This window comes from Convolutriloba macropyga, chromosome 6 (assembly GCF_964194025.1).
Source record: "Convolutriloba macropyga chromosome 6, txConMacr16.3, whole genome shotgun sequence".
Taxonomy (NCBI): Eukaryota; Metazoa; Xenacoelomorpha; order Acoela; family Convolutidae; genus Convolutriloba; species Convolutriloba macropyga.
The window spans coordinates 35603344-35627946 of record NC_134473.1 but is presented as its reverse complement, the minus strand read 5'-3'; the positions used below and the strand labels follow the sequence as shown (position 1 = coordinate 35627946).

The 24603-nt window shown below is 32.5% G+C and overlaps 2 protein-coding genes across 3 annotated transcripts in view; one reads left to right on the top strand and one right to left on the bottom strand.

The window, feature by feature from the left end:
- Positions 1-3523, bottom strand: part of LOC142340953 (melatonin receptor type 1B-B-like) — a 103993-nt gene extending 100470 nt beyond the window's left edge. Inside the window, exon 1 of the mRNA XM_075391737.1 lies at positions 3335-3523. Coding sequence (XP_075247852.1) covers positions 3335-3382 — 48 coding nt within the window. The 5' untranslated portion in view covers positions 3383-3523. The remainder of the gene's footprint in view (positions 1-3334) is intronic.
- Positions 3524-4819: 1296 nt separating this feature from the next.
- On the top strand, positions 4820-12813 carry LOC142340952 (sialin-like). Of its 2 annotated transcripts, none has more exons than XM_075391736.1 (2): positions 4820-5064; positions 11076-12813. In XM_075391736.1, the coding sequence occupies exon 2, from the start codon at positions 11091-11093 to the stop codon at positions 12639-12641; it is 1551 nt and encodes a 516-aa protein (XP_075247851.1). In that variant the 5' UTR covers positions 4820-5064; positions 11076-11090; the 3' UTR covers positions 12642-12813. The 2 variants fall into 2 exon arrangements, with proteins under 2 accessions (XP_075247851.1, XP_075247850.1); XM_075391735.1 differs by having other exon boundaries at positions 11063-12813.
- The last annotated feature ends 11790 nt before the right edge of the window (positions 12814-24603 follow it).

Below are 24603 nucleotides of genomic sequence, written 5' to 3'. Positions count from 1 at the left end.
TTGAAGTGTTTTCCAACTGCTTTCGATATAATGGGCAGCGGTTTATTGAGTTTATCCTAGTTTTTCTCAAATTCATTGTTATTGTCATCGTCATCTCATGATCATCATGAATACTTTGTTTCTCTAAAAACATGACCTGAACACTCATTAAATCTAATACCCTGGAAAAGTTTCCTTTAGTTTATTTTCATACAAAACCGACATTGACAAAAACAATGTTTTGTGTACTTTTCGAACAAGAATAATATAAAAAATCTATTAACAGTTTTATACGAAAACAACAATTTTTATACAAACACAACAGTTATAGTTTCAACCGGAGAACTCAAGAGAACTTACTTAATTGATAACTTTAACTCAAGTGTTGCAAATTTTGAATACCTACATATCTCAAAAAAAAAACAATTTAAAGTACACTTTTACTAACGAGAGACCGTAAGTTTTATTGCCACTAAGATAACTTTAGTTTTTGTTTTTCTATTTAGAGCTGGAGTTATGTTTCAAAACCTACTAAAATTCTTTTGAATTCAAGAACAAAGTCCTGTGCACCTTTTAATTGGTAACTTTTTTGATTGAGAAAATCGAAAAAATTGTTGTTTAAAAAATGTCAGGTGCAAAAAAACAATGTGCCAGGTGCAAGTGCGAAAACTAAACTGATGATTCCAACGAAACATGTCAAGGTGATGATTTTTGTAATAAACAAATTTGAAAACATTTATATTTTTTCCCATAGCGAAAGAAAATTCAAACTCAAATCTTTAAGAAATTCTTAGCTGCTGCCCTTGAACTACCATTGTCTAACTCAAGTTTTGTAATCATTGAATACTTACAGCTCTTGATTAAACTCCATTTATAGTCAAACATAATTGGAGGTGGAACACCTGCAAATATGCTTTTAAAGAGAAAAAGTGACAAATATTCTTGCTTTTACTTATAAATTGACCTACCGTCAAAGTTTAAGTTTCCAGTTTAATTATTTTGTTTTTTTGCTTCTTTTGCCTTTTTTGCGAAACAAGGACAAGAAAAAATTGGGAGGCATCATAAATTTTTGAAATTGAATTGATCTTGAAAACCTGGGTTGAAAGATTTTGAATCCAGGTTTTCAAATATGACAGAAGGTTACCGACTAAGTGAATATTATTAGGAAAGAAAAAAATATGTGTGCATGCATGTGTTTATGTATGTTTGTGTTCGTGTTTGTATGTGTGTGAGTGTTGTGAGCGAGGGGAGAGAGAGAGAGAGAGAGGGAGAGAGAGAGCGAGAGAGATAGAGAGAGACAGACAGAGAGAGGGAGAGAGAGGGAGAGAGGGCGGAGACTCGGGTAGAGACCGAATTGTTAACTTGTAAGAACTTGCAAGTCTCTTGCAAAAGATGGTTAACTTGTAATTTTTTGCAAGTTTCTTGCAAAAAATGGTTGAGTTGTAAAAATGGGCAAGTCGAATGGTTAACTTGTAAAAGCTTGCAAGGCAAATGGCTAGTTTGTACGTTTCTTGCAAGTTCGTTCCGGTCGAGCATAACTCTTATTGTTTAATTCAATTTAACATTCAGTCATTTACCGTAGAAGTTGTGTTGGAGTTAGTTGTTTTGTTTGGATAACATAATACAATTTGACCTAAGTGGAGAAAATGGTTACTTTTTGAATTTTATCAATTCAAGAGAGTTCCTTTTGCCATTCCATTTAAACCTGTAGATCTCAATTAGCTTCTTCACGATTGTTTCTTTTTAAATGTTTCCAAAATAATGACTGTGATTGATTTTTCAAAATCATATGTTAGTATTTTCTCAAAAGGATTGAATGGCCCTTCAATTTTATACCCTTTTTTATGATTTCAATCACCCTTTCCAGAATTTATTTTTTCCAAACGTCCGTTTACATTCATGTCTTGCAACGTTTTACTTACGGTTCAGTGCGTATGTGTGCATGTGTGTTTGTGTGTATATGTACGTGTGTATTTGTGCGTGTATGTATGCGCGCGCGTGTGTGTTGGCGTGCGTGGTGTGTGTGTGGTGTGTGTGCGAATGGTTAACTTCTAAGAAACTTGTAAGTCGAATGGTTAACTGTTAAGAGCCTTGTAAGTCAAATGGTTAACTTGTAAGAGCCTTGTAAGTTGAATGGGCAACTTGTAAGAACTTGCAAGTCAAGTGGTTAACTTGTAGGAACCTGCAAGCTTTTGGAGGAACAAATTGCAAGGCGATGCATCACCTTGTAATTTTTAGCTAGAAACTTGCAAGTTCTTACAACATAACCATTCGACCTCGACCTGGAGAGAGAGAGAGAGAGAGAGAGAGAGAGAGAGAGAGAGAGGGACAGAGAGAGAGAGAGAGAGCGAGAGAAGTGCATGATTGAATTAGTGTAAAATTATAATGACATTTTGAGAAAACATTAATGAGCCCCAAAATTGTCGATCAACATTTACCCAGTTGTCATCAGCTACAGAAGCTTTAGTTGTTGGTGTATAGTTCATGAATAATCCCTATGTCAATCAATTGCAGCACTCAATTTAATTCAACCAAAAAAATAGCAATTAGCTTGGTTGGGGTTAACACTTGAAAGAATTCAAATTCTTGCCAGGTGCAAGAGCAAAAACTAAACTGATGGTTCCAACGAAAACAAGTTGTGGTGATGATTTTTGTAATAAATAAATTAGAAAATATGTAAATTTTTTCCTATAGTGAAAGAAAAGTTAAACTCAAATCTTTAAGAATTTCTTTGCTGCTGCCATTGAACTACCATTGTCTAACTCAAGTTTTGTAATCATTGAATATCTACAGCTCTCGATTAAACTCCATTTATATTCAAACATAACTGAAGGTGGAACATCTGCAAATCTGCATATAAAGAGAAAAAGTGACAAATATTCTGGCTTTACTTATAAATTGACCTACGTCAAATTTTAGGTTTCCAGTTTAATTATTTTGTCTCGCTTCTTTTTTCCTTTTTTGCGAAAAAAGGACAAGAAGAATTTGGGGGGAATCATAAATTTCTGAACTTGAATTGAACTTGAAAACCTGGGTTGAAAGCCTTTTGAATCCAGGTTTTCAAATATGACAGAAGGTTACCGACTAAGTGAAAATTATTGTGAACAAAAAGTATGTGTGTGCATGCGTGTGTGTATGTTTGTGTGTGTAAGTGTTTGTATATGTGTGTAAATGTTGTGAGAGAGGGGGAAAGAGAGAGCGAGAGCGAGAGCGAGAGAGAGAGAGAGAGAGAGAGAGAGAGAGAGAGAGAGAGAGAGAGAGAGAAAGAGAGGAGTGCATGATTGAGTTAGTGTAAAATTATAATGACCAATTGATAAAACTTTAATGGGCCTTAAAATTGTCGATCAACACTTACCCAGTCGTCATCAGCTACAGAAGCTTCAGTTGTTGGTGTATAGTTCATGATTAATCCTTATCTCAATCAATTGCAGCACTCAATTTAATTCAGCCAAAAATAAAATAACAATCAGCTCGGTTGGGCTTAACACTTGAATGAATTCAAATTTTAAAAATATTGTTTTATTTATAATTTTCGATAGATAAAAATTCCTTTGAGGAAAAGACGGCAAATTGATTGTATTGTGAATTTGATAGGAAAAAGAACGCTGACCAATCAAAAAACGAAGCCTGCAACTCGAAAAGCGTTTTGATATTGGTTGTTCAGTTTTTAATATCTGTATGACGAAACTGATTATTCATCTTAGAGTCTGCAAAGCATACCAAATTGGCTAGAAATAAATTTGCTTAGGGGTTTCGAAATGAATATTCACAGACCAATTTTTTTTTTATTGGAGGAACTGGGAAGCAGATTGTGAGAACACCTTGTTGCCCAAAAAGATGGTCAGGAAAATGGGGGGGGGGGGTCAGTATTGTCCCCATTAACGTACTACATCTTCGTTTATGTGGGGTATAAATTTTGAAGGCCGTCTGGGTATAAACTTTTCCAGTTTGTAAATTATTAGCTTGCTCCCACTTGTAAATAAAGATTGCCGCTTGTCGTGATCCTCTTTTCGCATTTTTTAAGCAATAAAATTACTTTTAAGAAAATAGGTGGTTACAGTTTACAGGTCAAAAAACAATATTTATATTCTCTGCTCATTTTTTGCACTTATATTTTTTTTTACCATTTTACAGAAAATATGAAAATAATGAGATTTCAATATAAGGAAAATTTGAAAACTTTCCCAAAATTTCAAAAAACTTCATATTTTTTGAAGTCGCCGCATCTTATGCCTTGTTTCAAACTTGAGTTAATTATGACGATGAGCGATCAATGAATTTGTGATATCAAATTAAGAGCTTTTGTAATGATCAAACTGAAAAAAGTAACCTCTAAGAGCTGTAAAACAGTCGTCAGAAATCATGAGCCACCCACGCACGAAGCGAAAATAGAGAGAACGCGAACATTGAAAATGTACTTAATTTTTGGTACAATTATCAAATCTCTCATAATTCAGGTAATCTCAATCTTGAATAAAGTTAGTGGTTGCGTACGAAAAACAAGCGCCCGCTAATTTGATGATTTATTATAAACTTATCATTAATTTTACGACAACCATATCATTTAATCGTAATATACGTTTTTGAAAACAGAGTCATATGAATGTCGTAAACTATTAACAAATAATAAGTAATAGAGCTGAGCTTAACAGTTTGTCCGCTTTCTCTCATTATGAACTTAAAAATTTTATACATTTGTTCACAAGCACTGTACTACAATTTTGTTTTTCAGCGCATCTTATGATCAAATTTATGACTATAAGTATTTGGTTCACTGAAAGCGGTTCGTTTGATGATTATAGAGAAATGTGCTCTCGTTACGTTAAGTTATAATGTTTTAGAACAGTATTTTATAATTCTTCGTTATTTTGTTCAGAACTTTTAGCTGAGCAAAAAAGTTCGAAGCTCATTCTCAAATAAACCCACGGTCGCTTTGACGTGGTTCATTGATTATTTTTTGGACGGAAAACACAGGTGAATACATTTCAATTTTTTTGTCGTAAAACTTATCAGCTTATTACTGAAACAAAATCTTATTACTCTTGTGTTAGTGCGTTTAGCATATTGTTTTTGGCCCCATAAATAGTTAGTTCTGTGATCTTTTTCATCATATTATTTTTTCTCTTTAGAGTTTTTTTGCACAGGTGTAACAGTGAAATCTGTAAATCACCTCCACTTATTATTTCATCCTAACTTTGGTTTTGAGCGCAAGTTTCTGTCTTGTAGAACACATTAGTTTATGATTGTTAGAGAAATAACAAGCAGGAACCAATTTTGTTTTATACAATAATTGAAATCAATGCAGATTCGACGAATAATCAGTTCATGTACCAAATAATGGTTCCCACTAAATATTGAATTCCTCTAAATCTTGGAGTGACAAATTTAAACAAAGGAGGTTCGATATTGAACTTTTGCACATAACGCTCGGAAAATACTCATCCTCTATAATTTAAAACCACAAAATCCTTTCATTCAAAGATTCAATATTATAGTGTGTAGGCCTTCACAAACTACAGAAACTTATGCACAAAGCTACAAAATCAATTTCAATTTTTTTGAGCTAATTTGGCTAAAATATTTTAGAAATATTTGGAATACGGGAAATGACGCGTTTGCATTATGACAAAAAACTGCAAACACTAACCATATTTCAAAACATGTGAAAACTTTTCTAAAACCAAGCGTTTACTGCTCTGTATGAACAAGATTCAAAAACAAAAATTTAATATTCAGATTGTTGGAATTTTTTTTGAATGCTATTTGTATGAATTTCGAACGCCAAGATCAACATGCAAAAATTTGAAACTTCAAGTTAAATAAATCGTTAAGAAATTCCTTGCGTAAGGTTGTGCCTTAGGAAACAGCACAAAGCATCAAAATAAAACCTTGTTTCACACAACCAAATATAATTGGAAAACTTTTTTATTAGACGCAGCAAGCGTTTTTCAAAAAACTTGCCTGAAAAGTAAACAGGGAACAATTTTTTCAGCAGTTTCTTCACTTTTTTCAGAAAAAGTTAGAAATCTGAATGCTAATTAAAGGGTCTCGATGAAGGACTCAATATTGCTGAGTCACATAAATGTAAATAACAGTTGTTACAAGATGTAAAAATTAGGAACAACACGCATGCAGGGAAATTTCACTAGCACCAGGAAAAAGATGCTCTCAAATCTCAAAAGCAAAGCAAAGACTTTCATAGAAGAGTTTTTGAAGGAAAAGAAAAAACCCGTTTTGTACCAAGCGACGATTATTTTTGTTTTAATATATTTTTTAGAAAAGAACTCGTTTTAATTTGTTTTAATATTATATTAGTAGTTTAAAATCAATCAATAACAAAGATGGATGAAATCAGACAAAAAATGGCTGTTTTGTTCCCATTTTGTTTAAAATCTAAAGTATCTACGAAATCAAGCAGTATTTACTGTTGGAGCCCGCCAGAACGGTTAATTAACACTTCCATATTCTAAATAAAGTTATAAGCCAGAAAAACTAATTTGACATTTAATAGTGGAAATTCGTATTACAAAAACAAATAGAAATTAGAATATTTTAATCTATAAGAAACACTGTTCCATATAAAAGGTGTTGTGTAATTTTTAGCACATCAAAATTTTTCTTTTAACTAACAAAAAATATAGAAGATATTTTTAGGAGCATCTTTATGAAATATAGAAGATGACTTTCAACCAATTTTATATGTCCCAAAGAACTGAAATTTTCGGATCTATTCTGTGTTGCCCCCCCCCCCCGCTCTGTAGGCTTATATTTTTACGCCCCCAGGCGCACGTGCCATTTTTTTACATCGCAGCGTGCTATATAACATCAAATAATATATAACTGGAAACGTAGAAAACACGGAGGGGGGGGGGGGGGGGGGGGTGGGGCAAAACAGAATAGATCCAAATTTTCCAATGAACTGAAAAATTTGAATAGGTTGTTTTTTTCGAAATTTTTGTAAAACTTTTTTTGCTACCTGAATCGGAGACAGCCTTTCAGAGAGGGGATTTTTAATTGTATCTACTGATTTTTGAACTTGTTTCCTTGCCTTTAAAAATTGACAGTTTTTCAGTAAATCAATATGTTTTTGTGAGGCGTGTTGTAAGTAAATGGATTTTTTTTGTATTCAACGGTAATATGAACAATGATAAAGTTGAATGAATTCTAACCATGCTTTTGCAGTGATTGAAGAAATCTCAGTGAAAACTTTTTGTACAGATGAACGTTTTGTTTGTTCCTGGAATTGTCAAGAATTGCAGAGCTGGCACAGTCGAATATTCCACATCCTATTTATAAGTTAATGTTGTTAGAAGCCTATTATAAATTTTACGCAAAACAGATTCAGAGTAACAAAAATTTTCTGACAGATCAGGATGAAAAAGTTGTTTTTAATGAACATAGAAACCATGGATTCGTTTTTTAAAAAAGCTTCAACTCGATTACCTACCGTAATTAGTGATTAAACGACAATCACGAGTAACGTAGACATAAGGTCTGAAAATTGATGTTGAAGGACAACAGAGGTGCTGAGTTTTGCTCTCCGAAAGTTCTAGCATAACATCGCACCGCGCATTATTTTTTTGAGACTGATAAAAAGCTTTTTATACTGTAGGCTAAGTTTTATTTTCGTCAAGTAAAGCAAAAAAGGGTTCTCTAGCAGAAACGACAGGGCGTTGATCCTCACGATTTCGAATTTTTCTGATAAACTTGATTTCTTGAACTTATTTAGAATGGAAATTTTTGTTGTTTAATTTCTGGTACAGATGCAAAATTTCGAGCCGTTATTAATTCTTCAGTGCTCTAAAGAGAGCAATACAACCTAAGCATTTAAGAGTATTACGATATTAGAAAATGCTCATATTAATACTTAATTATTTGATGCAAAACTGTTACGTAGGTGTGATAGAATTCTCAGCAAAACTGAAACAGATCACATTTTGTATAGAGAACTTTTTTAGTATTTAATCTTTATAATGGGCGCTCTGGATGCGGAACTTGAAAGTCTATTGCCACAGAATGATTCCTGGTATCACCAGTCACTTCGGGGAAAATTTACGTCAACGAGATACAAAATTGCATTTTTGGGTTTTGTCGCGTTTGGAGTTATCTACTCGATGCGTGTCACAAAAACACGAATAATCAGTTCATGTACCAAATAATGGTTCCCGCTAAATATTGAATTCCTCAAAATCTTGGAGTGACAAATTTAAACAAAGGAGGTTCGATATTGAACTTTTGCACATAACGCTCGGAAAGTACTCGTCCTCTATAATTTAAAACCACAAAATCCTTTTATTCAAAGATTCAATATTATTGTGTGTAGGCCTTCACAAAACTACAGAAACTTATGCACAAAGCTACAAAATCAATTTCAATTTTTTTGAGCCAATTTGGCTAAAATATTTTAGAAATATATGAAATACGGGAAATGACGCGTTTGCATTATGACAATAAATTTCAACCACTAACCATTTTTCAACATTTGTGAAAACTTTTCTAAAACCAAGCGTTTGCTGCTCTGTATAAACAAGATTCAAAAATAAAAACTGAATATTCAGACTGTTGGAAATGTTTTTGAATGCTAATGGTATGAATTCCGAACGCCAAGATTAACATGCAAAAATTTGAAACTTTAATTTAATTAAATCGTTGAGAAATTCCTTGCTTAAAGTTGTGCCTGAGGAAACAGCACAAAGCATCAAAATAATACCTTGTTTCACACAGCCATATATAATTGGAAATTTTTTTCATTATACGTAGCGAGCGTTTTTCAAAAAACTTGCCCGAAAAGTAAACAGGGAAAAATTTTTTCAACAGTTTTTTCACTTTTTTCAGAAAAAATGCAAAAACTGACTGCTGCTTAAAGGGCTTCGATGAAGACTCAATATTGCTGAGTCACATACATGTAAATAACAGTTGTAACAAGATTTAAAAAATTAGGAACAACACGCTCGCAGTGAAATTTCACTATCACCAGGAAAAAGATTCTCCCAAATCTCAAAAGCAAAGCAAAGATGTTCATAGAAGAGTTTTTGTAGGAAATGAAAAAACGCGTTTTGTACCAAGCGACAATTATTTTTGTTTTAATAAATTATTAGAAAAGGACCTGTTTTAATTTGTTTTGATATTTTATTAGTAGTTTAAAAGCAATCAATAACAAAAATGAATGAAATCAGACAAAAAAAGTCTGTTTTGTTCTCATTTTGTTTAAAAGCTAAAGTATCTACGAAATCAAACAGTATTTACTGTTAGAGCCAGCCAGAACGTTTAAGAAACGCTTCCATGTTCTATATAAAATTGTAAGCCAGAAAAACAAATTTGACATTTAATAGTGGAAATTCGTATTACAAGAACTAATGAAAAATAGAATATTTAAATTTATAAGAAACTTTGTTCCAAATAAAAGGTGTTGGGTAATTTTTAGCATTTAAAGAATTTTTCACTTAACTAACAAAAAAGCAGAGTGCTTTTTTATCAGTATTATATGGATAAGTTTGTTCAAATATGACTTCTTGTTGAAGTTGTCAGCTGAAATATAAGATGAAACTGATTTGACGCAATTAGCATTGCTTCTAAAATTTGATTGGGATGAGATAATTTTAGGAGCATCTTTATGAAATATAGAAGATGACTTTATCTGTCCCAAAGAACTGAAATTTTGGCCCAAAGAACTGACTTTATAGAAGATGCTTTTATCTGTCCCAAAGAACTGAAATTTTCGGATCTATTCTGGAAACAAATTAAGGAAACAATTTCAAATATCAGTAGATATAATTAAAAATCCCCTCTGAAAGGCTGTCTCGGATTCAGGTAGCAAAAAAAGTTTTACAAAAATTTCGAAAAAACAACCTATTCAAATTTTTCAGTTCATTGGAAAATTTGGATCTATTCTGTGTTGCCCCCCCCGCTCTGTTGGCTTATGTTTTTTGCGCCACCAGGCGCACGTGCCATTTTTTTACATCGCAGCGTGCTATATAACATCAAATAGTTTATAACTGGAAACGTAAAAAACACTGGGGGGGGGGGCAAAACAGAATAGATCCAAATTTTCCAATGAACTGAAAAATTTGAATAGGTTCTTTTTTTCGAAATTTTTGTAAAATTTTTTTTGCTACCTGAATCGGAGACAGCCTTTCAGAGAGGGGATTTTTATTTATATCCACTGATTTTTGAAATTGTTTCCTTGCCTTTAAAAAATAAAAGTTTCTCAGTAAATCAATATGTTTTTGTGAAGCGTGTTGTAAATAAATGGATTTTTTTTATTCAACGGTAATATGAACAAACATGAAGTTGAATGAATTCTAACCATGCTTTTGCAGTGATTGAAGAAATCTCAGTGAAAACTTTTTGTACAGGTGAACGTTTTGTTTGGTCCTGGAATTGTCAAGAATTACAGAGCTAGCACAGTCGAATTTTCCACATCCTATATATAAGTTAATGTTGCTAGAAGCCTATTATAAGTTTTACGCAAAACAGATTCAGAGTAACAAAAATTTTCTTACAGATCAGGATGAAAAATTTGTATTTAATGAACATAGAAACCATGGATTCGTTTTTCAAAAAACTTCCTCTCGATTACCTACCGTATTTAGTGACTAAACGACAATCACGAGTAACGTAGACATAAGGTCTGAAAATTGATGTTAATGGACAACAGAGGTGCTGAGTTTTGCTCTCCGAAAATTCTAGCATAACATCGCACAGCGCACAATTTTATTGAGACTGATAAAAAGCTTTTTATACTGTAGGCCAAGTTTTATTCTCGTAAAGTAAAGCAAAAAAGGGTTCTCTGCCAGATACGACAGGGCGTTGATCTTCACGATTTCAAATTTTTCTGATAAACTTGATTTCTTGAACTTATTTAGAATGGAAATTTTTGTAGTTTAAATTCTGGTACAGACGCAAAAATTTCGAGCCGTTATTAATTCTTCAGTACTCTAAAGAGAGCAATACAACTCAAGCATTTAAGAGTAATACGATATTAGAAAATGCTCATATTAATACTTAATTATTTGATGCAAAACTGTTACGTAGGTGTGATAGAATTCATAGCAAAAATGAAACAGATCACATTTTTGTATAGAGAACTTTTTTAGTATTTAATTTATATAATGGGCGCTCTGGATGCGGAACTTGAAAGTCTATTGCCACAGAATGATTCCTGGTATCACCAGTCACTTCGGGGAAAATTTACGTCAACGAGATACAAAATTGCATTTTTGGGTTTTGTCGGGTTTGGAGTTATCTACTCAATGCGTGTCACAATGAGCATCGCAATTGTCGATATGGTCACCGATCAGGGATCAAAAGACGGGTCATTTAATGAAAATTGCCCAATTCCCGATAGGCTCAGCAGTCCGTCACATTCCACAATTCGCACTTTCAACTGGACCAGTACTGAACAAGCCCACATTTTAGCCGCGTCCTTTTATGGTTATGTAATAACTCAAATACCAGGAAGTTATCTAGCATCTAAATATGGTGGTAAAAACGTATTTGGTTACAGTGTGCTCATAAAAAGCGCAATGATTATCATGAACCCACCAATCGCGTACTTGGGTGTTCCGTGGTTAATAGTTCTGCGAATTTTAGAAGGCGCAGTGGAAGGCTTTAGCATCCCTACTTTCAGCCATTTAGCCGCTAGATGGGCACCCGAAGCTGAACGGACCGTTTTTTACGGGATTGCAATTTCGGGTTGTTCTTTGGGCTTAATTATCGGATATCCAATCGTGGGTGCTTTATGTACAGCGGAGTTTTTGAAAGGGTGGCCTTTAGGGTTTTTATTTAATGGAATTTTGGGTCTAATTTGGTTTGGTTTCTGGAGGTATACTGCTTCAAACTCGCCAGATAGTCATCCTCGGATATCGGCGAGCGAACGAAAATACATAAATGATACGACGAAGTTAGACAACAGTGTCAAACACAAAATTCCTTGGCTTGACATATTCACTAGTAAGGCTTTTTATGCCTATGTCTGTGCCATGGCTTCATTATCAGCTGTAGACTATTCCCTTCTAGTCGGGCTACCATTGTACTTTTCTAACTTGTTGAACTTTGACGTTGACGTTGACGGATACGTTTGTACGTTACCATGGCTCTCCTGCCTAATAGGATCCATAATTTGTTCATGCGTGACCGATTACTTGCGTGGGAAGAATCTTGTCACTACAACTTTCATTCGAAGGTTTAACCAACTTATTTGTTCGTTTGTAACAGCTGGCTTCTTACTAGCGGTCGGTTATTCTGAGTGCCGTTATATCTTATCCGTTTCGTTTATAACAATCGGCTCTTTCTTTTTTGGGTCCCATTTCGCTGGAGGGTACTGCAACAACCTAGATATTGCACCCTACTTTGCGGGAACCATTAGCGCAATTGGCATTACAATTGGATCATCTTTCGGAATGCTAATGCCCTTAGCTTTTGAAATAATTACTCGCAAAAACGTTCACAGTAAGGAATTATGGCTTTACTGTTTTTACTTAATGGCTGCCGTATCAATAGCTGGTGGCTTTTTATTTTTAATTTTGGGCTCCGGGGAAGTGCAAAGCTGGGGTAACCCGCAGTCGGATTATCAACTTGAGAAAATAGAACACACAGAGAAGAAACAGAAGGATAACCACAGCGACGAAACCGAAGAACTTAACAGCAGTTCTGAGAGATGATACCGCATACATTTCCACGATTTATAATAATCGCATAGATCATGTAATAAGTGTCCAATAATTCGTAGATATTTTTTTATAGTGAGCCATTTTGTTATTATATAAATTTTTAGTAAAGTAGTCCAGTTAAACAGGTAAATTGTAAATTTGAAAATATTGATAGATTTTTTAAAAAATTGATAGCGTATTAATTGCTCACATCTTGAAATAGATATGAAAGTTGTCTTCTATGAAACTTTAGTTTTAATATCATTAATACCAAAACCTTCATATCGTTAATACCATTAGGTCAGTTGAGGATTTGCTCTCAAGGTGAACCTTTTGATAATTGCAGGTAATTGTCCATGTCAAAGTCAAAGACCATTATGACCTCTCAGCAGACCAATATCGAGCGCATTCTGCAATTTTGGCGCCCAATTTTTATAGTCTGGAGAAAAAATTATCCACACAAAACTAATGACATTAGTCATCCAAAAATAATTCTAAACTGGCGGAAAAAAACGTTATAGAAGAGAGCTCAATTCGTTTTCCTATCTTTTTTTAATTTGAGTGGCGTTTTTCTGTGTGTTTTTGTCCAATGTCTATCTTTGTAACTATTAGAAGCAAAAAATTAAATAATTCATTTCATTTTACTTTTCAATCTCGTTCTTGATGAAATTTTTTATGTGAGCCATGAGCATCTGTACAGTTCTTCGCCAAACTAAAAGTTTCGTTTTAGAGATTAGGGCTACATAAACATCATTGTAGTAGATATTTACCTCAAGGTTATAATTGGTTGATAAAAACGGCTTTTCGATTGAACTCAATTCTCTGTGTATTTAACCAGAGATATGCACCACAAATATAGAGAATTTTTTTCTCTGTTATCTATTATACTCAAGCATAGTCTTGTGTTTGGAGTAAAACTACAAAACCAACATTATGAATTGTCTTAACAAAATTCTACGACTGTTCAAAGTAAACTTAAAGCCTCTAAAATCTTTTTTGCTTTGCTTGTATACACATCTTTCGAACTCAGTTAACGGACAGTTTTTTTGTTTCTGAAGTTAGATGAGAACAATGAGACTTGCTAATATGGGTTTGCCCATAATTTTCCAACTTCGCTCATGCAAATTGTGCGTAAGTTGTCGAACAATTTGGGAAGAGAAAAAACTTTCACTATTTCACAGACTGTTCGAGAAAAAAATTTACATAATGTTTGACAAAAACCACTGAATGAAGGAGAAAAAAACATAACAATAATAATAATAAAAGAAATAATCAGCTATCTTAATAATGATAATCAGCTAAAAGTTGTCAAAAAAATTTAACGAAAAAGATTGATCGTTTATAAAAAAGCTATATTATTTGCTATATAAAAATGAGCATATCCAAAGTCATGAGAGCCATTACTTATGTACTGAAGGCATTAGATTGTTTCATTTATAATTCTTCAGTTAACCAATTCAGACACTGGTTTTTGAAACCAGGCTAAGAGAATACAAACGGAACAAAAAATTCATTTAATTGGAGCCATAAAAACCATAAGGTTTTCTCTGAAAACAAAAATTCTTCATTCTGCCTCATTTATTCAAATCTCAAAATTATTCTCTATAGTAAACCTGAGTTTCCTTTTATTGACAAATAGAAACAGAAAAGTTTGAAATTATTTAAAAAAAGAGATATCAACTTTTACAATTCGAATACTTTATGATAATAGAATTACAAGATGAAACAAATATTTGCCCTGCTATCAAGGCGCGACTATTAAAAACATATAATAGAATCAAATCTTAACGTAATACATATTTTGGCTAAGGAAAAGTGTTTTATATCAGAAATAAATTATGCATTTCAACTTAAATTAGCAAAAGACCCGCAAAATATTTCTTTTTTGAAGGGGAGATAAAGAAGAGTTTTCTGGTCTTTATTTCCGCCAAATGTGGACAAAATGGACAAAAGCAGCATACTTGGAGCCATTTTTCATAAAAAGCCCAGTTTTCTGCCAAATAATGATTTACCCAATGCTAAACAAATACTTGGGATCAAAGAAGTGAGCAATTTTCCACTATATTTAAATTTGAGATCAAAACATTTCGTTAACAATTGTAAGAGTTTAGCAAAATTGGCAAAGATAATCGGAAAAGTTACTGATAACGTGAACAGCAACAGTGAAAACCAAGGAAAAACTCAAAATTTTAAACCATGATATGTTCACACAAAAAATGAAGTTAAAAAAACTGTTTTTCATCTGATATTCTATGCTCGACGGGCTTTTTAATAATATCACTTGGATCTCTCTATGAAGAATAAATCAATTGACCTAAATTCTCTGAGCAAAAAAATAAACAGTTGAGCTTGTAGTTCTTCCTCCATCTATTATGGGGTCAGAAAAATAGCGCAAATTAACCAAATCATTGCCTTAGAAAACAATGGAAGAAGTGTGATTTTTTCCGAATAACATTTTTCAGAGGATCTACGTCAGCCCCATATGAGTTGTTGTTTTTATTGACAAGTTTCCACATTTAGACAAGTTTTTCAAACTGATGAAAGAAAAAAATGTAGTGGCAAATTAAATGTTATTGATCCCGTTACAAAAAAAAAGTTGATTGCAACTGCCCAATAGTTTTTTAAAGTACGCTGTTGTTTTTTATTCCATTATTTTAATCGATTACTCCATTTTACTTCATAGAACTGGTTTAACTAATGGCTTCTCCCAAAAGAAACATTTTGAGCTGTTTAGTGTATTAAATTTCATTTAGTCGAATAGGTTTTGTGTTGCAAATTTTTGAAAAAAATGTTCCGTATTGACAAAATTATTTGCAACTTTTTGGTTGGGAGGCTAATTACCGAAGAAATGAAAATAAATGTAAATTGCAAGTGCGTTAATAATTAATTGAAAAAATGCAGGTCTAGTTTGAACCTGCAGATCGAATAGATATCAGATAAAACATATGACGTCAGTTTTATGTGTTTGTTCATATAAAGGTGGTCCCATGTCATGACTCATAGTAGGGCGTTATTGCATTGAAAAACAAAGCCTATATACATTATTGACTAAGGATGTTGAATCAATGGTTTAAGTCTTTCTATGAACATAACAATCACACACCGTTATTTCACCGAAATTATGAGGCCAATTGTGCTTGGTTGCAGTGATTGGTTCGATTGATGGAGAAACAGTAAAAAATTTATAGGTCTGCTAAAGTGGAATTTTGAAGGACCAAGTGCTGCTGTGTTCATGATTTTCAAGTTAGCCGTCTGAAGAAGAGAAAAACAATTTTTTGAGATTCAGTGCAATTGATTCTGTTACTCTCACACTTTGGTTGACAAGTAATTTTTCGAAATTTCGTCCTGCTTTGATACAATTTTATAATACCAATTGAAATGACAAAACCGAAGCAGAAGACATACATTCTAATTTCTCTTTTTGTTTTCTTCTTATTTATTGGTTAATTTTCTGAACGTTTTCCAATTCATGAAAATTGGAAACATAATAAAATAGTGTTTAAACTTAACTAGCTTTTTAACATTTACTTTGCATTTTTTGATGGCTGTAGCTTTTTTATTGTTCAATGGAAGTAAAGTTTCCCATGTTCAGTGGACTGTGGAGATGAAACAAGGGATTAGAAACAAATATATTCAATTTAATCTTCTGCAAAGTATTTTCTGCAACTTTTTCATGTTGAACATAACATGCATTTAAAAAAAACTTTATTCTCTAATAAATTCCTACAAGTTGAAAGTCAGCACAATTTTGTTCCAGATTGACATTTTTTGGTACTACCATTATCAAAACCTATCTTATTTTGAGAATAATTTGGTTTTGTTGATTTTTTTCATGCAGTGCAGTTTGGTTTTCATTTATCGCTTCAGTTGGAGTGTTTCAAACAGCTCCGAAATTAAAGAGATTAAGCAGTTGAATGAAACATTGTCTTTTTATGTTGCTAGTATGCAAATATCTGTTGCTTCTCTTTAGTTGTTTTCTAAAAACTTTTTGAAAATATTTCCAAATGATGTTAGAGTTTAAAAGTACAAGGCTGATTGAATGAATTTGTCATTTCATGCTCTTTAGTGGGGGAGGAACAAGATGATTAACTAGGTTTTCTTTATTAGTCAATTTTCTCCGAACGATATATTTGACGTACAGATTTGTAAGTGGTGTTAATAGAAAACTTATCAAGTGTAGATCATTATGAATTTCGCTTCTTCCGAGGATTTACGATGGTTTAAAGTTTTGTGAATGTTAGACTAACTAGTTTCAGTTGATTTGTTCACATTTTTTGTAAAATTGTTTACATTTTGATCGATTTCTGTTTAAAATATGACCAAATTGTTAACGATAGTTTAATTTGTGTTACTTTTGTATCTAAAAACATTTTAGAAAATTGTTTTAACCAACGAAATTGGCTATAATTTTTGCAAAACTTTTGAAAAATCAGCAATTTTCCATTTTTCAAATAAAATGAAATAAAAAAATGCTTATTTGACAAGCTTTGTACATTTTTAACGGTAGTACAGACATAAAAAAAACTGCTGAGAGTGTCTTTTTTTACTCAGAAAAGGGCATTTTCCATTTCTGGTTCTTAGGAAAGTGTTCTGGAATAAACATTTTAGGGGTCTTTTGCTAATATAAATAGATTTTTATTTAAAAAATTGCGTCACTTATGTTTGATATATTAAAAATTTCGTTTGCCAAAACAATTACGATGCAGTTCTATGGAACAGTTGCGTTTTTCAGCGGCCTCGCGTTGATTGCAAAGCCATTTTCGGTGTTATCGTTGAACTCATTGCATTGAAGGAGTATTCGATTTTTATTTTAGGGTCTAACGTCGTTTTAAAATTTAATTAAATTTGTTTTGCTTGTTCTCATCCCAAGTTCAGGCAAGTCTGTTTCATATAAAAGTGAGATTAGTAAGAAGTTTCGCTCATGTTCAAAGGATGTGCAATGAAAGAATTTTGTTTTTTTCCTGAGTTCAGCTCATGCTTTTTTTTGGCACCGACAAATGTGGTCTTCGTAAAATTTTTAGATTTCTTGAATTGTGCAAGAGTTTCAGGTTCATTCTGTAGTTTCAAAACTGAGTCCAATATTGAACTCTATAATTCGATACAAAAGGTGCTTTTGAGCAAACTATCTAAAGCTTTCGTTTGATGCTTAATGATTTTTCGATTTTAAATAGCAATAAGTTTCCAAATTTGATCTTATATTTTTTGTTTACACTGACTTTTTTCAATCAAATTAACTATTTCATTAACATTTGGAATAATAATTGTTTGAATGGAGAAGATGCAATAGCAGGACCAGCTTGGTCTAATTGTGGAATTTTGTAATCAAAATACATTCGGATCCTAATGCCGCGCAGTACTTTTTTTTATTTTTTTTGTCTTTGCTTCTTTATGTTAGTTACAGACCTAAGTGATTTCGATCACGACTCATTTTGGACTGGTAAAATTAAAAATCATTTGAAGGCCATTGAATTTGTTGAACAATGTGAAAAAATTCGGTTAATCGGCTTTATGGCCCTTTGCATAAAGTTGTTTGAAATTTTGATTTCTGCCTGTATTCTTCCTTGTTGCATTTTAACTTAATGTCAATAATGACATATTCACATGGACACCAAATAAATTTTGTACACTACTTTTTATTTGGAAGCTTATGGTTATTATGACTTATGGTCTTAATGAAACTGCTTTCGTAATATATAATTTTTTTCTGAGAATTGATGTTTTATCTAATTTTGACGCTTTTTATGGTAGTCCTGGAAAAAAGAGAGGCCGTCTTTCATTCACTTGAAAGAAAATTGTGTTCATTTTAGGTATTTTAATGTTTAAATTTTGGTGTTTTGTAGTTGATACTACTAGTTTTTGTTACTTTTTTTGGTCATTTTCCAAGCTTCAAGATTCTTTTGCGGTCTCATTCGATTATCACAATAAAGATTAGTCATATGTTTTAAAAAGATCGTAGAACAACGGTGCAATTGGTTTTTACTTGAACAGATTCTTAGTTTTATAGACTTCGACATCGTTTCCTTGACATATTAATTGAAGTTTTTGGAGTTTTGACTGCATTTGTTTTTTTTTTAGTCGTAAGTCATTCTGGATAATGACACCTCTAAAGGGCTTCGTTTGAAGATATATTTGAAGGCAATAATTGTTGTTAGTAGATACCTAATAGTTTTTATGACTTTGAACTTAATTGTTTTCAAAAAAATTGAACGTATTTTGTCTTTTATTTTTGCCTCTTTTTTTTTTATTTTTTGGTCTGCTTGTTAAATATTCCTAATAAAGACAGGTCGCATATCTTCTCCACTTAAACACAAGTCCATTGGTCTAGTTTAGTTTTTGAATTATGCTAATTTGAGTTTTTCATTGTTTTTTTAAAGAAAACAGATCGATATTGAGTTTTGATCGCAAGTAATGTTGACTGCTTTTTATTTCGTTGTTTGTTTTGTCTCTTACTTTCTTTAATAGCAGGCTTCATTGGCCTTCTGATGAGTTTTTATTTTGTTTAAATAGTGGTTTGAGCTATGCGATTGTTTAAACCGACACACCAATTGTTTTTGAGCAATACTTGAATTTTTGAAAGTTTTCTATCTCTTCATCAAGTGATCGACAATTAGGTGAAAAACGTAGATGACCGGGATCGGGTCATTATGTGCAAGCGAACCGAGACTCCTCGTTTGGATTTTTTCCTGGATGTCAAAAACTACACATTTATTGGCAATTGTGGTATCGTTTAGGTTTCTCATAATGCAGATACGCCTATCAAATTAAAACTGAATTGATCTTAATTGGTGCTTTTGGTGCATCAGACCGTACACGATCTCTGAGTAAAATTTCTGAATGAGAGGGGTTCGGAACACTATGTGAATGAACATTATCAAACATGTACCTTGGTGCCATAGCAATGTATCAGTGTTGTGTTGCAGCTGCATTTCAAGAATTAATGAACACTTTTATCTGAAGTGAAAATTCAATATCAGTCTATCCCTGTTTTTTGGACAAATCGCATTCTTTAATTAGGAGTTAACGTGAAAAATTCCGCGTTGAACATGCAATACAGGTGTACACTCATAGTAATATTCACTATTTAGATTGAAACAATTCTAACAGATTAAAAAATGTTGTTTTCGTACAGCTTGTTTTCACCAATAAAACATAGCAAACTTTATGAGCAATATAAAATCAGACTAGTCATTGTACACAGACTTTAGCCGTCATTAGTAGAGTCAATTGATTAAGATCTAATTAAATGCAGAGGACAAACCAAGAACTGCGCTCTCTCCTCTAATTTATTCTCTCACTTAATACGTTTTTTTTTAAATATGAACTTAATTGATTTAGTGTTATAAATAATTCAAGTTTGACCATCATGCGGATCGATATATCACAACCAAAAGCAACCGTTTTGCCTCTAGTTGGTGTCTGTTTTGATCATAATAAGAAGCTTTCTATCCAAGAAAAAAGTGTTCCAGGACCTAACAAATTGGGAAAGAGACGACTGAACAGTGATGTTTACGTAATCACAAAACTGTTGCATCTGATGTACCTATTTATACCTTCAGACGGCATCAATCAATCAGTTTAAAAATCAGTGATCTAATTGAACTGGAGGAACACCATCTTCAAGCAAACAGGTCCGCTTAAGCTTCCATAGTTTTAAATAAAAATTCTTACTGTGTATCCTATTGTTCTGCATTGCGGGAAGTGGTCAAAAATTTGACAAACGGTTAGAAAACACGCTAGAAAGCATTGGAATGGTAATGGGTTGATCTTTGTTGACTATAAGGTTCGAGCATTTGACGTTCTTTATTGTGCGTTCCTCCTTATTGCAACCTTTGCATCGATGTCTAAATTCACTGTATTCGACTGTTTTCTTCTTTATTCGACTATATTTGAACACTTTTAGCCACGCGCAGACTCGCACGAGCCGTTTTGTTAACTTTTATGTGAGCTTTACTGTTTCTGCAAAAAACCCACTTTCATTAGCACTGTGGTACGAGGAGATTACTTTAATTTTTGTAGCAGTGGAAAAAGTTTTACTACCAAAGCCTCAATAACATAAAAGTTATATGAAAAGATCGGTTTGGAGAAAAGCATATCTTTTAGAAACGGAATCAAATGGAACTAAGTTTAAAATTGAGGAGGAAGAAGTTATACAACTAGAAGTTTCCATTCATGAAATTTAGGTAGCCTACTCACAATAAAATGCCTAATCAAATTTTATAGAAATACTGCAACATTTATGTCATCGAAGAGGCATGAAGTTAGTTTGGGGCTACACACTAAATAAAGTTAAGATATTTTTACCTTAACAGAGTTAAGGTAAACCGTTGATAAGGTAAAGTTAAGGTAAAGTTTACCTTATTTTACCTCAACTCGAGTTAAGGTAAAAGTTTACGTTAACTCTGTTAAGGTAAAATTACCTTAAAAAACTTGAACTTTCTTTTTTTACGTTCTGCAGTAAAATTACCACAATTTATTAGTACTGTAAAACAATCATTAACGAGCCTCCAATACTCCACTTCGAGTCGTAGAAACGGATGAGGCCCATATGTAAGAAGCAACTTTTGAGAGAGAGTTTTTGTGGTCAAGTTTTTTCAACAACAGATGCAAAGCACGTTGGAAAAATACATTAGAAATTAAAATTGTGACAAAAATGCTCGTTAATGTGCATTTGCACATGAAGTTCCGAGCCTAGCTGATCTACATTTTTGACTTAATTTTCAACCAAATGAAGATATAACCAAAAACAGATGTTTGAGTTTTAAAAAATCGTTTCACACCCAAACAACTAATTGAATTACATAATGCCATGCCTCACCACAGCGCTCACAAGATCTGTCAGTACAAAGATTACGAGATAAAAACGAAAAATACAGGCAAAACTAAAAATTTAACGACAAAAACTCAATATGCAAATGTAAAAGCACCTAGTAAACAACGTCAAAATGCAATCAGATAAAACCTTAATTGCATAAATTTACTTTATTTTATCTATACAGCAGATGGGATTTTCCTTTGAGAGACTAGGTAACAAGTAGAAAAAAATGAGGCGAATTTGAAAAATCTATCAACATTTTAAAACCAAATAATTTCAAACGTCCTAAAAATCATTAGCTTTTAACAAAATAGTTCTCAAAAAATTTATCTAAAAATTACTACGAAACTGATTGATAGATCCTATCTTCGGATAGACTAAGCCATAGAAACGACCTAAAGATGCAGAAAAGCTCAAGAAATTACAAACAATCTCCGAAAACATAAATTATTGAAGCTATCAGAATCATTAGCTGTTATCTAAATGTTGTTTTATTATTTCAATTATTAAATACACTAATTCAACTAAAATTACACTAAATGATAAAAAAAGTCACTCGGGCCTCATTTGTAAATAATTCGGTTCTGTTATCACGCGAATGCCGTTAAGGAAGAGAAAAAAAACACAAATATTGGCCACTCATAAAACATTTATGAAAAAGCATATTGTCACACATACAAAATATCAATTACGACATAATATCGTTAAGAAGTTTAGTTTCTAAAATGCATGGAGATTGATGGGACCTCCAAATGATGAGAATTGGATACAATTTGGCAAAAAGAACATTAAAAATATACAAAAAACTGTACAAATTGCAAAAAACTAAAAATTAACAAAATATTGAACACGAATAAAACCATAAAGTTTATCATTATTGGCTAAAAACTAACTGCATTGAAAAGTATCCTTCACTTAATCCTTAATTAGAAGCTTTTGAGACCTCTCAGCATTTCACGACTACCTTAAGAATAAACAAACAGCAAAAATAGCAAACTCTAAAAAATGAGACAAAAGCGTCGAAGCCATTAAAAATTGAACTTTTCAGTAAAAACGTGTTTATTTTTATTTAATTTGTTTAAAATAATAGTATTCCTTTTTTCAAACTAAAAAACTTCAAAAATCAACAAATTTGAACAATTATTTTAAAACCATTAAGTCTTTGAGAAAACTCGTAGTATCAACGATAGTAAACTCAATAGCCTTGAACGGAAGTCAATAATTATGCTACGTTATGCTTCGATGGGAAAAGAAGGGAGCTGGTTTTTGACCAGTTATCAATAAGACATCAGAATAGGTCTCAGCCTTATGACTATGAAAACAATAACAATTGCAAGCAAAAACCAAAAGTTAATAAGAGAGGTGCGACAAGAAAGTGTCAAAGCCATTAATTACACAAGCTTTTCTATGAAAACTTTATTCATTATTCTTTTAATGTTTTCTCTGAGTTATTGGGAACTATCAAACTTAGGATAAAATGATAGGATTCTAACAGGAAACCAAAATTTTGGAAAAATATATCAAAAATCTTTTAAAAAAATATGAAAACTCGTCGCATCGAAGTCTTAAAAACAATAATTGCTGATAAAACAGCAAACCAAATTAATTTTTGTTGTTGTAAAACTAACGGGGTCTTGTCATTACTGAGACTGACACTGACTTAGAGCTCGCAAAAATAAGTCTCAGATCGGCTAACGTTCAGAAAAAAATTTCGAAAAATTAGTTTTTAAAGTCTTAAAGTCTTTAGTGAACGTGTCTACGGTATAGGAATTCAAAAATTCAGTAAAGCTCAAAAAAATCAAAATTGCATTAAAAAATACGAACACTCAGAGTCGAAGCTAAAAAAATATGACCGTTTCCTTGAAAGCTAATTCTCTGTTCTTTGGGCATCAATGGACAGTAAATGAAGTCTGTCAAAAAGGGAACCTTAAACTGAAAGTTGACTATTCTCTTATTGACTTAAAAAACAAAAAAACAAAAAAATTACAAAAGGAAAAAAATTCTCAAAAAGAATTCGAGTTTTTTTAAAATTAAAAATCCCTATGAGACTACAACTATTTTTTTAATCGCTTTTAGTCTATTAGGAACACCAAATTGATGCATTTTGTAGCGTTAAGCGTAATTTTGAATAAAATGTTTTCTAGAAAAAATTTTAATTCGAACAAAAATTACGCTAAAAGTGTACGAAAGTGAACCAAATATCCCGTGTTCGCATGAAAATTGAAACCTCGATAACTCCTCAAAAAAAGCAAAAATCAAAAAGTATTTTTATAGCGAATTCTACCCTGGACGAACGTTTTAGTGATACCACTCACATTTCTCTACGATGAATATATCGATCGGCCAAAATTGTCTGAACAAAAAACCATATGAGTATATAGTTCTTCTCTCCACAAGTGGGGCCGGAAAAAAAGGCATACACTTGCACGAGTGGTTTTGTTAAATTGTGCTCGAGCTCTGTTATTTGTACAGTTCAAGCAAGGTAACTCTAATAATGCAGTAATATCAATTAATCTGTTTGTTTCTTTCTTGCAGTACTTACTTTTTTTTGCTAATCGAAGAGTTGGAGATTTTTGGTGACATGTTCTTTTTAATAATTAAAGAAGTTCGACTGTATTGGGACAGTTCGACAGTATCTTAAGTATTTCGGAATGTATCAAGTCTTTTTTGGTACTATTCAAATGAACAACTATACATATCATCTCTCCTTCTAACCTTTACGCTGATTTTCAATCTAAGACCGCAGTTTATGCTGCAGTCAAATGCCTCGAATAAGTTAATAATCAAAAACAAGTTGAACACGCTGACAAATAACTAATCTTCTTACGTTTCAAACTTGACACATAAGGTTATTGAATTTTACAAGAGAGCTGAGAATGTAAACTAGACTTACCTCTTAAGAGATACCTTTGTACATCATAGGACGAGATTGTTCGTGCGTACACTTTAGTGAGATATAAATTTTCTTTTTTTGAGAGCGTTCACTGCTGTATGATGATTATTGTTTGCCTTCTAATTATTTGATACTATTATAGATGATTTTTTGTTTTTACGACTTGATTCCAAAGAGTGCCTGAGTTGGTTCATAAGAGTACAAATTCGACTAAATTTTGAATCTTTTTAATTTTGAGCGATCAAATGTTATCTGCGGATATCGCTTCA

Bases quoted from the DNA above. Each gene is read 5' to 3' on its own strand.
- LOC142340952 (XM_075391736.1), top strand. From the start codon at position 11,091: ATGGGCGCTCTGGATGCGGAACTTGAAAGTCTATTGCCACAGAATGAT.